We start from the raw sequence: 15420 nt of genomic DNA on the forward strand, positions 1-15420 counted from the left end.
AAAAATGGCAAACATACATAGTGTCATACTTGTCATATGCTGTCTCATACATAGTATAATAAACCAAAGAGGAAGGGGGAGGAAAAACAGCAAAAAGGTACCCTCAAAGTGGGAGTCCAAAATGGGAAGTAGAACAAGAGGTGGAGCCCCTAAAATTCATGGCACCACCCCCATGTGACATCACCGACCCAGCATGCACTGATTGCTGATGTTATTCGGGGCGGTGTCACCAGGTGGCCCCCGCCCCTTAACTATATAAGAACTGTCAAACAGTGGAGCAGGCAGATGGCGGTTAGCCTTTGTTGTGGGCAGAGCTTTTTTTTTCTTCGGGTCCAGCAGTGGCGGTGGGCGTCGTGATTGACGATTGATCTACTTCAGGTGACATTGTTTTTTTATTTTTTAATAAAGGAGTTGTCAAAAACTGTGTGTGTGTTTTTATTTCTTTTTTACACTTTTTTGGTGAATGGGTAGGGGTGCATTGTTTTCATTCTCATAGGGGGGGGGATTTATTAACGGGAGCTTCCAGATTCCAAAAAGCCACCCGCCCCCAGACACCCACGAGCACAGCCCAGGGTTGTGGGGAAGAGGCCCTTGTCTCCATCAACATGGGGACAAGGAGCTTTGGGGTGGGGGGGACATGTTGAGGGCATGTGGCCTGGTATGGTTCAGGAGGGGGTGGTGCTCACTCACCCCCCCCCCTCCTGCATGCTCGGATAAGGGTCTGGTATGGGTCTGGTGTGGATTTTGGGCAGACCCTGCGCCATTTTTTTTTTTTTTTTTTTTTAAATTGGCATGGGATTACCCTTAAAATCCATACCAGACCCAAAGGGCCTTTTTTCTATTGCCAGCAATGTTTTTTTTTTTTTCATTCAGCTGTCAGTGGGGAAGCCCGTTGACAGCTGGTGACTCATCCTTTGTCAAGTACGCGGTGGCTGGCTTCCCGGCCCGCTCCTTAACAACCAGCTATTCACTATGCAGGGCTTAGAATGCACTGAAGATGTTCGCCAAATTCGGGATGTCCCCCAAATTCAGGTGTTTCCCAAACTAAAGCTCGGTCCGCACCACTCACCAAACACTAATAAGGTAATATGGTGTTGCTGCAGAACTTGCAGATGGGGTTTCAGGGTTTGTCTCTTTGCTACAGTGAGTAGGAGATTTGGAAAGTGCTGATAAGTGTGGAAAGAGTGATTCCTTACCCACATGCTACGTATAGAAGCTGTTCCCTGGTTGCAAAAAAAATTAAACTTTGCAATAATATCTTTGGGGCCATCAGTTTGACATAGGGTCTAGGACCTATGGAATCTATCCATTTCCAGGCATTCTATTGGGATGGGGGGCGTCAGTTCTTACAAAATAACAGTCATGATTGAATGCAGATCTATAATGGTTTCCGAGATCCTGCGTATGCAAAGATTCAAGCTTCGGGCACTGTTGTCAAAATCCTTGAAATGTGACTGGTGAAATGTGAAGGTTCTCTTTGCTGAGAGTTCCCAGCTCATCGGAATGGTTTTGGGTATGAGTATCAAGATCCATTGTTCAAGTTCCGCCATGCGTTGGCCTAATTCACTGATTCCACTGGACAGTCTGTCAGTCTGTCAGTTATATGATCAGAGGTTTGCTTTAGGGCCTTAATGAGCATCTGCTCAATTTGTTTCAGCAGATCAGGTTGTGAGTCTGGGTGAAAAGGGGGGGAATAATTTCCAGATCTGTGTCTGACTAACCATCTGCAACAGCTGTGTCTGTTTGGAGGACAGTGGAGAGTGTGGCTGTGAAGATGGGGTAGCCACCATCTTGGAGGAGGCCAGAGCGAATACCTTGCGGATAGATTTTGGCTTGGGATTCTGCCGGGCGTTGCTGTACACCATCTCTCTCTATTTGTTTTTTTTTTCACAATAACCATCTTTTGCCTGAATGTTATGAAGTGGCGAGTAAGCCTCAGTCAGGCATGTCTTACCTGGTTGGCTTAATGCATGCACCCCCTAGGTAATTATTTTCTGACTTTTCCTGAGCACTACGTGGAGAATCAAAGTCAGGCACTAACTGGATTCAAAGCTGAAGGAGTAGAAGATATCTCTGGGAATAACTAACACTTTAGGAAGTCAAACCTACACCACTCCACCCCAATTAATTTCCAGAAACTTACCTTTTATAGATATAGAAGTTCCTCCATTTTCCCTATAATTCCAGGCATGGTGATAAACCTGTTTTTGACATTTATATCCACCAGATTCTCTCACATTTATCTTATTAATAAGCCACGTAGAAACAGATTCCCATTTTCTTTTGATATCATTATCCTTGTAAAATATACTCTGTCCTCCATCATAACCGGGATAATGGTGACATCTCAGAGTCACATCGTCACCTTCGTGAATATAGAGAGGAGCCTGCAGGATCACCCAGCCTGAAAAACAGAACCATAGGGAACATTAGAACAAAGATAACTAAACAGTGTTCTACCTCTTCATGCAGCTCCCATCCTTTATATAAATCACCACCTCCCATTTTTATTATTGTGTCACACCCTCAGACCGGCACATTGTACCAGTCTTGTCCATGACTTGGTATATTGCTATGCATAGGCATTGCTAGACCAAGGGTAAAATCTTCAGATGTAACATGGAGGGAGTGGAAGCTCCACATACACTATATTGCCGTGAGTATTGAGATGCCTGTCTTTACACTCACATAAACGTCAATGGCAAGGTCCATAAAGACATGGATGAGCTAGTCTGCGGTGGAGGAACTTGACTTGCCTGCACAGAGTCCTGACCTCAACCCAATAGAACACCTCTGGGATAAATTAGAGCAGAGACTTCGAGCCAGGCCTTCTCGTCCAACATCAGTGCCTGACCTCACAAATGCGCTTCTGGAAGAATGGTCAAATATTCCCATAGACACACTCCTAAACCTTGTGGACAACCTGTCTAGAAGAGTTGAAGCTGTTATAGCTGCAAAGGGTGGGCCAACTCTATACTGAACCCTATGGACTAAGACTGGGATGCCATTAAAGTTCATGTGTGTGTAAAGGCAGGTGTCACAATACTTTTGGTAATATAGTGTATATCCAAAGGCATACATATTATTTATTATTATTATTATTATTATTATTATTATTATTATACAGGATTGCGCAGTGCTTAACAAAATGAATTTTTGCAGTTACAGTGCAGTTACATTAAAATTTGGTACAAGAGGGATCAGAGGGCCCTGCTCGTTAGAGCTTACAATCTAAGACTGAGGGTCAGTTGATACAAAAGGTAATAGCTGTGGGGGGATAAGCTGATGGAGGAAGTAAAACTGTGTATTAGTTAGAAGCAGGATAGGCTTCTTTAAAGAGAAGGGTTTTCATGGATTGTCTAAAGATGGTTAGATTAGGGGGCAGTGGCACAGATTGGGGTAGGGAGTTCCAAAGGATGGGAGAAGCTCTGGAGAAATCCTGGAGGTGAGCATGGGAGGAGGTGACAAGGGAGCTAGAGAGCAGGAGGTCTTGGGAGGATCGAAGAGAGCGTCTTGGTTAGTATTTTGAGACTAGGTCAGTGATGTAGCTGGGGGCTAAGTTGTGGATGGCTTTGTAAATTATTGTTAGTACTTTGAATTTGAGTGGCAGCCAGTGGAGGGATTGGCAGAAAGGGTTGGAGGACACTGAATGGTTGGTAAGGTGAATGAGTTTTGCAGCAGCATTCATTATGGACCGAAGGGGGGATAATGTGTGTAAAGGTAATCCAATGAGGAGGGAGTTGCAGTAGTCGAGGTGAGAGATAACCAGGTAGCGAATTAGAAGCTTGGTGGTGTCATTGGTTAAAAAGGTGCATATTCTAGAGATGTTGCGGAGGCTAAGGCGGCATGATTTGGACAGGGATTGGATGTGGGCCTGAAAGGACAGTTCAGAGTCTAGGGTTACCCCTAGCACCCTGGCACATGGTACGGACTGATCGTTGTGCCATTGATCTTGACAGAGGAGTCAGGGGATGGGGCACGTGGGGGAGGAAATATCATGAGCTCGGTTTTAGATAGATTCAGTTTGAAGAAGTGGTGTGACATCCAGGCTGATATGTCAGTTAGTAAATCAGTGTGAGGAGACTGATGGGGTGAGCTGAGAGGGTAGAGAGATAAATTTGGGTGCCATCGGCATATAAATGGTAGTGGAAGCCATGGGAGGCTATCATCTGACCCAGGTAGGACGTGTAGATCGAGAATAGTAGAGGTCCAAGGACAGAACCTTGGGGGACCCCAACGGTAAGGCCTCATGCACACGAGACGCTGTTAAACTCGTGTTCAGAGGCAGTTGGACACTTTTTTCAACTGCCCCTGAACCCATTCAATGTTATCCTATGTGTCCATGTACACAATCTAATTTTTTGGCGTTTTTAGGCAGTTGCGTTTAACCTCGTTTTTCCAGAAGCAAAAAATGGGTTCAGACGCAAAAGTTTTCCACGTTTCAGACGCCAAATGCGGCTAAACGCGGCTAAACGCCGGTACCCCGTTTAGCTGTGTTTGCGTTTATAAGTGTTTTTTACAACCTGACTTTGGGGCCCTTGGTGCTAGGAACCCCAAATTTGGTATGCAAATACAGTGGAACTAGCACTACAACATATTCAAATTTGTTCCTAGCACCAAGTGGCCCCAAGATATCGGGCCCCAAATTCGGGCCACAAAATGTCATTCTCTGCTGCAGAAGTGCTTAACATTTTGCGACCCGACTTTGGGGCCCCATATCTCGGGGCCACTTAATGCTAGGAACCCCATATTTGTATATGTTATAGTTCCACTTTGTTTGCGTACCAAATTTGGGGTTCCTAGCACCAAGTGGCCCAGAGATATGGGGCCCCAAATTCGGGTCGCAAAATGTAATTCTCTGCTCTGCAGATGCTTCTAGACGCAAACGCGGCTAAATGCGGCTAAACGCGGCATGCAAACTCGGCAAAACGGGCGTTTCTAAACGCCGGTTTCAGCTTTTAAAAACCTGTGTTCAGCAGAGTTTGCACCAGCGTCTCATGTACATGAGGCCTAAGAGGAATTGGAGAGGAGAAAGTGGAGTTGTAAGTGACACTGAAGGTGCGGTGAAATTCGAGCCAACGGAGAGCGCAGCCATGGAGACCAAGCAAATTGAGTTTTTTGAGGAGGAGGGGGTGGTCAACTATATCAAAGGCAGCGGAGAGGTCCAAGAGTAAGAGTATGACCTTTGGTTTTAGCTGTTAGTTTGTCGTTTTTGAGTTTTAGGAGAGCAGTTTCTGTGGAGTGCTGTGGACGAAATACAGACTGAAGGGGATCAAGAAGGTTATTCTTAATGAGGTGGTCACTCAGTGGGTTGTAGACTAAACGTTCAAGGAGTTTGGAGGCAAAAGGGAGTAAGGAGATGGGTCTTAGGTTGTTAAGATTGGTGGGGTCCAGTGAGGCCTTGTTTGGTATGGGAGGGACTAGTGCATGTTTTAGAGTGTTCGGGAAGATGCCAGTAGAGAGGGAGAGGTTGAAGATATGACTTAAAGAGTGTAGGATAGAGTCAGAGGCTGACCGTAATATTTGAGAAGGAACCGGGTCCATGGGGTAGGAGGTTAGGTGGGAGTTAGAAAAAAGTTTAGTGACTTCCTCTATAGTAGCTGGGTTAAACGAGAGTATTGATTGTGCAAGAGGTCAAAGAGTGTAAAGTGAGGGAGATACCTGTAGAGCGGAGATCTCGAGACAAATTGTATGAATCTTATTTTTGAAGTGATTAGCAATCTCCTGGGCAGTGAGTAAGTTAGTGGGTGGAGGTAATGGAGGACTAAGTAGAGTGTTAAAGGTAGAAAAGAGTTGACCGGGACTGCGTGAGAGGGTGTTAATGAGAGTAATAAAGTAAGTCTGTTTGGCAGTGTTGGGGCAGGAATGGTATTTTTGGAGGGAAGGTTTATATTGGCTAAAATATTGCTTTGACTTATGCAGCGCACACACGAACGGACTTTCCGTCGGACCAAAGTCTGTCGGTCTTTCCGATGGAGTTCCGATGGACATACGCTGAAACGGACTTGCCTACACAGGATCACACCAAAGTCAGTTTGTTTAGAACGTGATGACGTACGACGGGACTAGAAAAAGGAAGTTCAATAGCCAGTAGCCAATAGCTGCCCTTGCGTCGTTCTTGGTACATCGGACTAGCATACAGAGGAGTGGTTTTCCCGATAGGAACTGAGTCAGCAGGTAAGATTTGAAATTTGTTCTATTTCTAGGTCCATCAGATTTTTTAAAAAAAAAGGTCGGATGAAGCCCACACGTGATCGGAACGTCCGACAGACTAGTTCCGACAGGCCTTTTCTGTCGGAAAGTGTGTGTACGCGGCACTAGTCTTATGCCACAGACACCCAAGAGTGTGGCTCTGTTTTTTGAGGCTTCTGGTATTATATATCTGCCAGGGTTGTAACGCTCTGGGCCTGATTCTGTGTGTAGTAGAAAGAAGTTAAGTGAACCACTAAAGAACTAAATGGAAGGACTTTTATTAATATTTTATGTTCCTATGGATAATCCTAAGGAGGATAAAGCTCTGTATTTACTTACCATTACTGATATCCAGTCTGACAGGGCCACTTATGTCAGTATTGGTGCCTTTACACTGGTAATTCCCACTGTTGTATGTTGTTGCACCTTCTATTACAAAGCTTTGTCCTGTGTGTATCCATATATTATCCTTGTACCAGGTGTAGCTAATATCTGCTGGAATAGGTGACCTCACATTACAGGTCATTGTTAGAGACTCTTTTGTGAAGATCTTGTCCCAGTTTGGGTTGAAGGTCACCACAGGTCTTACTGAAGATCCTACAAGATAGAACATTGTACATGACAATTATTAGTCAGACCTTAAGAATTATTTTTCAGCAGATAAATTAAATCTTTTCGGCTATTAATTGTTTAATTTTCTGCATGGGTAATCCTTGGTTCCATTCGTTTCTTCCATGCTACATCCCTTCTTTACAGGGACTCGAAAAAAAGAAGAAAACAGCAGACACCTAGAGGTGCACGTTTCTGCAGCACCATCCCAATTAGATATGTGCAAATCGAAAAAAAAAAAAACAGTTTTGTTTAGTTTCCATTCAGTATTTGCATAAATTTGTTTACCGGTAGTTAAATTTGGTTTAATTTGTTTAATTAGATTTTGGAATTTGTTTTGTTTATTTGAATTTGAATCGAATTCCATTTAAAATCAAATTTATTCTATTCGAAATTCGAATTTTGGAAGACGGTTATATATGGTCCACAGCGAATACACTCAATCTAGTGAACTTAATCCAATTTTTTCATTTGCTCCCCCACTTTGGGCATGTACCCCTGTGGACATTGTAGCATTTGTAAGTATGTGATGAAGGTAAAAACATTCAGAGGCCCTGAAGGAAAACGGACATATAAGATCCAATCTTTTTGCCAATTGCTCTTCCTCCAACTAATTTGCCCATGTGGCAAGTTATATGTAGGAAAAACTAGACGCAAATTCCGTGAAAGGATAGGGGAGCACCTGACAAGTATAACCACCAAAGATGATGAGCCACCGGTGGCAATATGCTTTAGGGATGTACTTGGTGCATCAACTAAAGGCTTTAAATGTATGGTAATCAACAAGTTAGGATTATCTGAAAGAAGAGGAGATTAGGACAAGGTTTTACTACAAAGGGAAGCCAAATGGATCTTTTTGTTAGATTCATTGTCACTGAAGGGGTTGAATAGCGATTTTTCACTTCATTGCTGTCTGTGATCAATGACAGTATGGCCTTGCCTTGATTCCCATCAGTCTCTTCATAATCCGTAGGACTTTTCATACAAATTGGTCATATTTCCGCCTTCTGTGTCCCTCGGACTACTATTAGATGGATTTCTCTGTTCCTCATACTCCTGGTGATCTCCTGGTACTAATGGTATGTTTTGAATGGTGCCTCCATCCCTCTAGCTGTCTATATTGAACCAACATGGGTTGGTAGCGTCTGTGGATATATATTTATGTAGATGGTGCGGTTACTGTTCGGTGCATCTAGTTTTTAAACCTTTTTTGTTTCAATGCTCTGTTCAATATATGGGGTGATTTTTTTTTTTGTATTATTTCATACACCTAATAGATTCACTTGGTATAACTCAGTTAGTGTGTATAGTAATACCCTTTGTGAGCTGACATGGACCTGAATCCTGGGTCACTTTAAGATCACAAGCAGTGGGACCAAGCCCTGATTTAACCTGGAGCCAGATCACGGTCTTGTACGTCCTGACGAAGTTCCGGTGGGGGAACGAAACATGTAGAAAGAGGGACGGGCCCCCTGCACTGCTGCACGTGTTGTTTCTTTGGAGTTTTGTTTGGTTTATGTGAACCAGCCTGGATCATCCGAGGCCGATTAGTGCATACTGAGAGCTGCTACATCGTGAGTGTCATCGTCATTCTACTAGATGGCTACACAGCGAAAGACTGCAGCGGGAACAAACATCAGAGGACATGCATCCCTAGGAGAGCAAGAGAGAAATACCACAGCTGAGTGAGTGGCCAATCGGACATTTCCAAGGTCCGTGAGTACAATAGACCTCATAGACCCTAGGTGTTTCTGTAAACGGTCTTATCGGCTGCCCACTGGCATATGTGGATTGGTCACCCACTACATGGAACCACCTGAGCCCCGCAGGCTGGACCTCATACAACTCATTGAGTCTATACTATCTTTAATACTCAGCTGGATTGGAGGGATTACTTTTGCTCTTGCTATCTATATTACGGCCTATTTTGGTTCCCACAGTTCTGATCATGGTAACCAGCGATACTCATAGTGGACTTCCATACCATGTGGCCACAGACTCTTACATAGCTATATTATAGCCGATGGAGATGCTATCTTACCCCAGGATATGAACATTCATTTTTTCTTTTCTTTTTGGACCATCTTCACTGCTCCATGTGGTTGCATATGGCAATACCAGCTTAAGACATTTTTTTCTTTTGCTTTGGTACCAACCACTGATATTGATGCCCATGGTTTCTACTGGGCAATAGACATATCTGGCTATTTAGCTAGACCCGTGATTCTAGCTTTACCCTGTAGAGATTTGCACCTCATTCACCCATTGTGGATCTAAGGTGGGGTGCTGGTTCTCCAGGGTACAGGCAGGTCACGTTTTTTGTTTTTTTTATTTTTGTGCTGTGCAGGCAGATGGACAGAGAGCTCATAGCAGGGGAGAGTTACATCAGATCCCACTATAGGATCAATCATATCCTTGGGTGGCATATACATGTGGAGGGTTGTGTGTGGGTGTGTGGGGGGCTCTCAGGGGGATCTTTGGGTTTTTTGGGTTCCGATGCTGATCATTTTTTTGCATTACACATGTCAATAAATTTGCATTGAGGTAACTCAATACGGTGTATTTATCCTTTCTTTCCTTTTTTTTTTCTTTTTTTCTGCAATATGATTTTTGATTACACCTTCCTAACATACTTTATAGGGGAGTACCTCTTTCCTTTTCTTGTTTGATGGAGCAGAGTTCCCAGGATTACCGTTCTCTTTTTTTGTTGCAAGATGGTTATATTCTTTCTATTTCATTATATTCTATTGTTTTTTTCTTATCAATTATATTCTTTTATTTTCTGTTCTATTCTTTTCTATTCTATTCAAATTCGAATGTATTCTATTCAAAATTAAAATTTCAGAAAACAGTTATATTCATTCTATTCTACTTTATATTGTATTCTTTTCTTTTCTATTTGATTATTTTATATTCTATTCAAATTTGAATTTATTCTATTTGAAATTCAAATTTCAAAAGCAGGTTATAGTCTTTCTATTTTATTCGATTCTATTCTTTTTTTCTATTCTATTCTTTTCTATTCAATTCTATTCATTTTTTGCTATTCTATTCTTTTCTATTCTATTAAAATCTGAATTTATTCTATTTGAAATTTGAATTTCACCAGATGTTTATATTCTTTATATATTTATTCAATTATTTATTCTCATCTATTCTATTCTAGTCTATTCCTTTATTTTTTTATTCTATTTATTTTGTTCTTTTATTTTCTATTCTATTTTGTTCTGTTTTACTCTATTAATTTCTATTCTATGCCTTTATTTTCTATTTTTTTCTATTCTTTTATTTTGTATTTTGTTCCGTTTTACTCTTTTACTCTTTAATCTTTTATTTTATATTCTTTGCCTTTATATTCTATTCTTTTATTTTCTATTCTTTTCTTTTCAATTGTATTCCTTTATTTTCTATTCCTTTTTTTCTCTTCGGAAATTCTAATTTAAATTCTATTTGAAAACTATTTAAATTAAAAAACTATTCGAATTTGAAAACTATTTGAAATTGAATTGCGTCTATTCGATTCTATTCTTTTTTTTCTATTGTATTCTTTTCTATTCTATTACAATTTAAATTCATTCTATTTGAAATTTGAATTTCACAAGATGTTTATATTCTTTATATTTTATTCTATTATTTAATCTCATCTATTCTATTCCTTTATTTTCTATTCTATTTTATTTTGTTCTTTTATATTCTATTCTATTTTGTTTTGTTTTACTCTATTCTTTTCTATTATATTTGTTTATTTTCTATTCTACACCTTTATTTTCTATTCTATTTTTTTCTATTCTATTAATTTGTATTGTGTTCCATTTTGCTCTCTTATATTCCATTCTTTTATTTTCTATTCTATTCTATTCTTTTCTATTCTATTAAAATTTGAATTTATTCTATTTGAAATTTGAATTTCACCAGATGTTTATATTCTTTATATATTTATTCTATTATTTATTCTCATCTATTCTATTCCATTCCTTTATTTTCTATTCTATTTTATTTTGTTCTTTTATTTTCTATTCTATTTTGTTCTGTTTTACTCTATTCTTTTCTATTCTAATCTTTTATTTTCTATTCCATGCCTTTTTTTCTATTCTATTTTTTTCTATTCTTTTATTTTGTATTTTGTTCCATTTTAGTTTATTCTTTTCTATTCTAATCTTTTCTATTCTATTCTATTCTATTCTATTTTATTCTATTCTTTTCAATTCTATTCCTTTATTTTTTATTCTATTTTTTTTTCTTTAGAAATTCTAATTTAAATTCTATTTGAAAATGATTTGAATTCAAAAACGATTCGAATTTGAAAACTATTTGAATTCAAATTGTGTCTGAAATTTTGTTTAGTTATTTCCGATTCATTTAAATTCGTTACTATTGTAATTTGGAAATTCAGATACATCCAAATAATGGTATTGGCTCATCAATGTGATAGGCAGCCTCACTGGCCAATAGGAACATGCTGGAGGCAATACAGAATGTGAAAACTTTAGCAAGAGCTGAATCACTGCCTGTCACAACAGCTTGTGATTCAGACACAGGGCCGTGGATAAGGGGGTACCACCAGTCCTCCTGTATGGGGCTCATGCCAGCAGGGTAAATCATATGTGGGCAGAGAGGGGGATCGGCAGCTGGAATCTGGCTTCTTCTCCTCTCCCTCATGCCAGCTTCCAGCTACTGCAGAGAGAGCCATACAGAGGATCGGTTCTAGTAATTGTCCCCACCCCCCGCCGCACCAATCACCCTCACTCTGCACCATAAGTTTCCCCTGCTGCCCAGGTCCCCCTGTGTGCCCCCCATACCCCCTTTGTGCCTCCGGATTTCCTCCTCTCCTTCCTGCCGGAAGAAGCAAGCTCACAATAGGATCCTTCAGTAGGAGAAATTACCAGCCTATTCCTTTCCTGAATGAACACAATGAATGATCGGTACCAATCACTCACTGTGTTCATTCATACCTGAAGCATAGTAAACTGTGTTTATTTTTAGGTTGGCTGTATGGGGCCCCTTGGTTTCTAACAGCAGCCCTGTTCGAACATGAGAATGGGATGAAGGTTTGGCCACTTTCTCACTATTTTCATCCTTTGCTTTCACCCCTTACCTTTGTAGAAAAAAAACTTTAGGATAAGTTGTCCTTTGGCCAGTAATTTTGTAACTATCCAACTAAACTCTATTTTTCTAATTAGACTTCACCAAATGTAACTGCTTCCCGCCCATAGGACATACCAGTATGTTCTTGGGTTGAAGGGGTTATACTGGGGCCATGACTGCAGCTGCATTCATGACCCAGGTATCTTTGTTTTCAATTTAGAATAATGTAAAAGCAATCCTAGCGAAGCCCGGGATTGAAGCCTGCAGTTCTGCCGGCTTACCATAGCGATGACCAGGGACCAAAACTTCCCCGATCATCTCTATGGTCTAAGAAACCGGAAGCGACTTCCGGTTTCGGTCTTATATCTACAGGCTGTTACCAGCCTGTGAAAGCATGTGATCAAACCAATCTCGGTTTGATCAGATCCTTTAAAGGGCATTGGAGAGGCCTGGGGTCTAATAGACCCTAGATGTTTCAGTAAAGAGGATCTTGCCACTGTCCATGCTATCACAAGGAATGTTGTTCATCCTTTGTGATAGCAATAAAGTTGATAAAAAAAATAAAAATTAGGGGACAGTGTACATTTTTTTTAATAACACAAATCATATTCATTAAAAAAAAAAAAAAAATTAAAGCACCCCGAGACCACCCAGTTGTGACTATCTGCTATTGTCACACTCATTCTCCTCGCGGCCAATCAGGGAGCGGGTCTTGAGACCCATTTCCTGATTGGCCGAAAGGAGAAGCGATCCTATTGGCCGAGGAGGAGGGAAGAGACGCATGAAGCGCTGTCCATGCCATCAATGGGGTTAGTGCGGGGCTGGTAACTTGACCAACCGACCGGGGAGGGGGGGTTAGTGGTGCTTCTGTGGGTACATTGTTTGGCGCCGCCCCCCCAAGAAAAAACCACCAGCCGCCACTGGTGGAACCTAAATGCATCTGCAAACCACAAACTGAAAACGATCGTTTTGTCATTATTAAAGTTGTTTATGTCATTACAGCTTTCATTATCAAGAAGGATCACTTACCTGCTCTTTTCAAAATAATCACTAAAAAAATTAAAAAATAAAAGAGAAAGTTAATATAAAATTTTCTTTTTATATTACAAATTTTTACGTGCATTTTTTTTTTCTGCTCATCTTCTGTCTAAATGACCCAAGGATCAAAAAGCCCTAGACTGTTACTTCATTCATTCAGGATTTTGCATTTTACCTGTTATATTCATGGATACAAAAAAAAAAGCATAAAGTAAACCCTATAAAGGTAAATGAAATCATAACTATAGTATGTTATTACAGTATCATGCCTATTTAAAGTCCAGTTCTAGACCAAACTTTATTTTAGTGTTGGAAATTTTGTCTGATTTTTATGGTTGTCTATCCGGATGACACAAATTAACTAATATAGCACTAAATGTATTGGACCATCAACCACACACTAAGCAGTGAATGTAGTTGTCTTTATGGTCCTGAATGTAAAATTTATTTTGGGGAGGAGATATTATATTATCAATGTCGTGATCTTGCCCGATCTTGCCCGAGCCTGGATTGGCTCTGGGTCACAGGAGGTTCAGAACAAACTGCACTCTTGTGATCCACAGGAGAAGTACAGCCTAACGAGCTCTGGTTGTACTTCTCCTGTAAGACACAACAGCGAGTAAAATAAAGAGATCCTCCTTTAGAAAATTGTCAATTGTCCAAACGCTTTCCAAATCTTGCCTTCTCAACCTCCGCAACATCTCCAAAATACGTCCCTTCCTAACCAATGACACCACAAAGTTCCTAGTTCACTCCCTGGTCATCTTCCGCCTTGACTACTGCAACTCCCTTCTCATGGTAAAGGATTACCTTTACAGAGTCTATCCCCCCTTCAGTCCATCATGCTGCTGCCATCCACCTTACCAACCGCTCTGTATCTGCTACACCTCTCTGTCAATCCCTCCACTGGCTTCCACTCACCCAACAAATTAAATTCAAAATTCTAACTACAACTTACAAAGCCATCTAGTCTCAAAATACCAACCTACTCGTTCCCCTCATTCCTCCCAAGACCTCCTGCTCTCTAGGTCCCTTGTCACCTCCTCCAATGCTCACCTTCCGGACTTTTCCCGAGCCTCTCCTATCCTATGGAACTCCCTACCCCAATCTGTCTGACTATCTCCTACTCTGCTCACTTTTAGACGTTCCCTGAAAACACTTCTCTTCAGAGAAACCTATCCGGCCCCCACCATCGGTTCTCCATTAACTTTTGTATCACTTGACCCTCCCTCCTTGATTGTAACTTCTAACAAGCAGGGCCCTCTGATTCCTCCTGTATTGTATTGTCTGCCCTCACAGTGTAAAGTGCTGCACAAACTGTTAGCGCTATATAAATCCTGTATAATAATAATAATCTGAAGAGGTGGCCCCAATGGATTTGAAATGCCTATCTGCCTTGGTAATAATAGTGGCAAGATAAAAAAAAAAAAGAAGGTGATTCTGTGGGGACACAGATAACAATAAAAACATGACTGTCATTTAAATCCTGTCCATGTCTATCCAAAAAAAAAAAAAAAAGTTTGGGCTTTAGATAAACTTTAAGGTAGTTCCTTTTGCGTCTTTAAACTAATGTACAATTGCGTTCAGTATTTTGACCCCACAAGATAAACCATGCCATTTCCCCAATTGGAAGCATTTAACAAAATCGGTTTAGAATGGGAATTTGCACCCAAATTGCATCATGGTCAGTATTATACCTGTTCTCTTGGTTTTGTATGATTTTAATGAGATTTGTTAAATAAAATTTGTATAATTTTTATAATCTGTATACAGATATATGTGCTTTAAAAATCCCATTCAAACTGATTTTGTTAAATATCTTTTAACTAAACCCGATTCCATCATGCAATATAAAAAAAAAGCGATGATACATAATAACCCATAACACCCTATTAGATTGATACCTTTCACAATGATGAATGTTGATTGGTATAGGACTATAGGTTAGGATACATTGCCCTTTGTCTTTTTCCTTAATAATTAAACTATTGCTACTAAAAGATGATATATAAGATGTAATAAGAAAATAATTAAAGATTGATTTACTTACAAACCAACAGAACGGAGAATTTTGGACTCATGTTGACTAGGAAACGTGGATACAAGTAATGCTGAACTATTTAAAAGGAGAAGAAAAAAAGTCCTTCTTTCTTCCTGTATTTAACAAGAAGGAAGCAGATATGTGGAAACTTCTTTTTTAGAAACGATTGCAATCTGTAGATTGATTATCAAAAAAGAATATTTACAAATGGCAAAACTGGTTAGCTGCTCTCTAATGTTAGGTCACATAGAGAAATATATTTTTTAGTAGTGAAAAAAAAAAAAAAAAAAAAAAAAAAAATATATATATATATATATATATATATATATGTGTGTATATATGTATATATATATATATATGTATATATATATGTATATATATATATATATATATATATGTGTGTATATATATATATATATATATATATATATATATATATATGTATGTATGTATGT

The 15420-nt window shown here is 39.8% G+C and overlaps 1 protein-coding gene across 1 annotated transcript in view; it reads right to left on the bottom strand.

Moving 5' to 3' along the window:
* The window catches only part of LOC141117097 (Fc receptor-like protein 5), a 37956-nt gene extending 22915 nt beyond the window's left edge, over window positions 1–15041 (bottom strand). Inside the window, exons 1-4 of the mRNA XM_073609712.1 lie at window positions 14975–15041; window positions 12916–12936; window positions 6532–6789; window positions 2144–2404 (exon numbers count right to left, since the gene is read on the bottom strand). Coding sequence (XP_073465813.1) covers window positions 2144–2404; window positions 6532–6789; window positions 12916–12936; window positions 14975–15005 — 571 coding nt within the window. The 5' untranslated portion in view covers window positions 15006–15041. The remainder of the gene's footprint in view (window positions 1–2143; window positions 2405–6531; window positions 6790–12915; window positions 12937–14974) is intronic.
* Window positions 15042–15420: the final 379 nt, after the last annotated feature.

Source organism: Aquarana catesbeiana, linkage group LG13, assembly GCF_042186555.1.
Source record: "Aquarana catesbeiana isolate 2022-GZ linkage group LG13, ASM4218655v1, whole genome shotgun sequence".
NCBI lineage: Eukaryota > Metazoa > Chordata > Amphibia > Anura > Ranidae > Aquarana > Aquarana catesbeiana.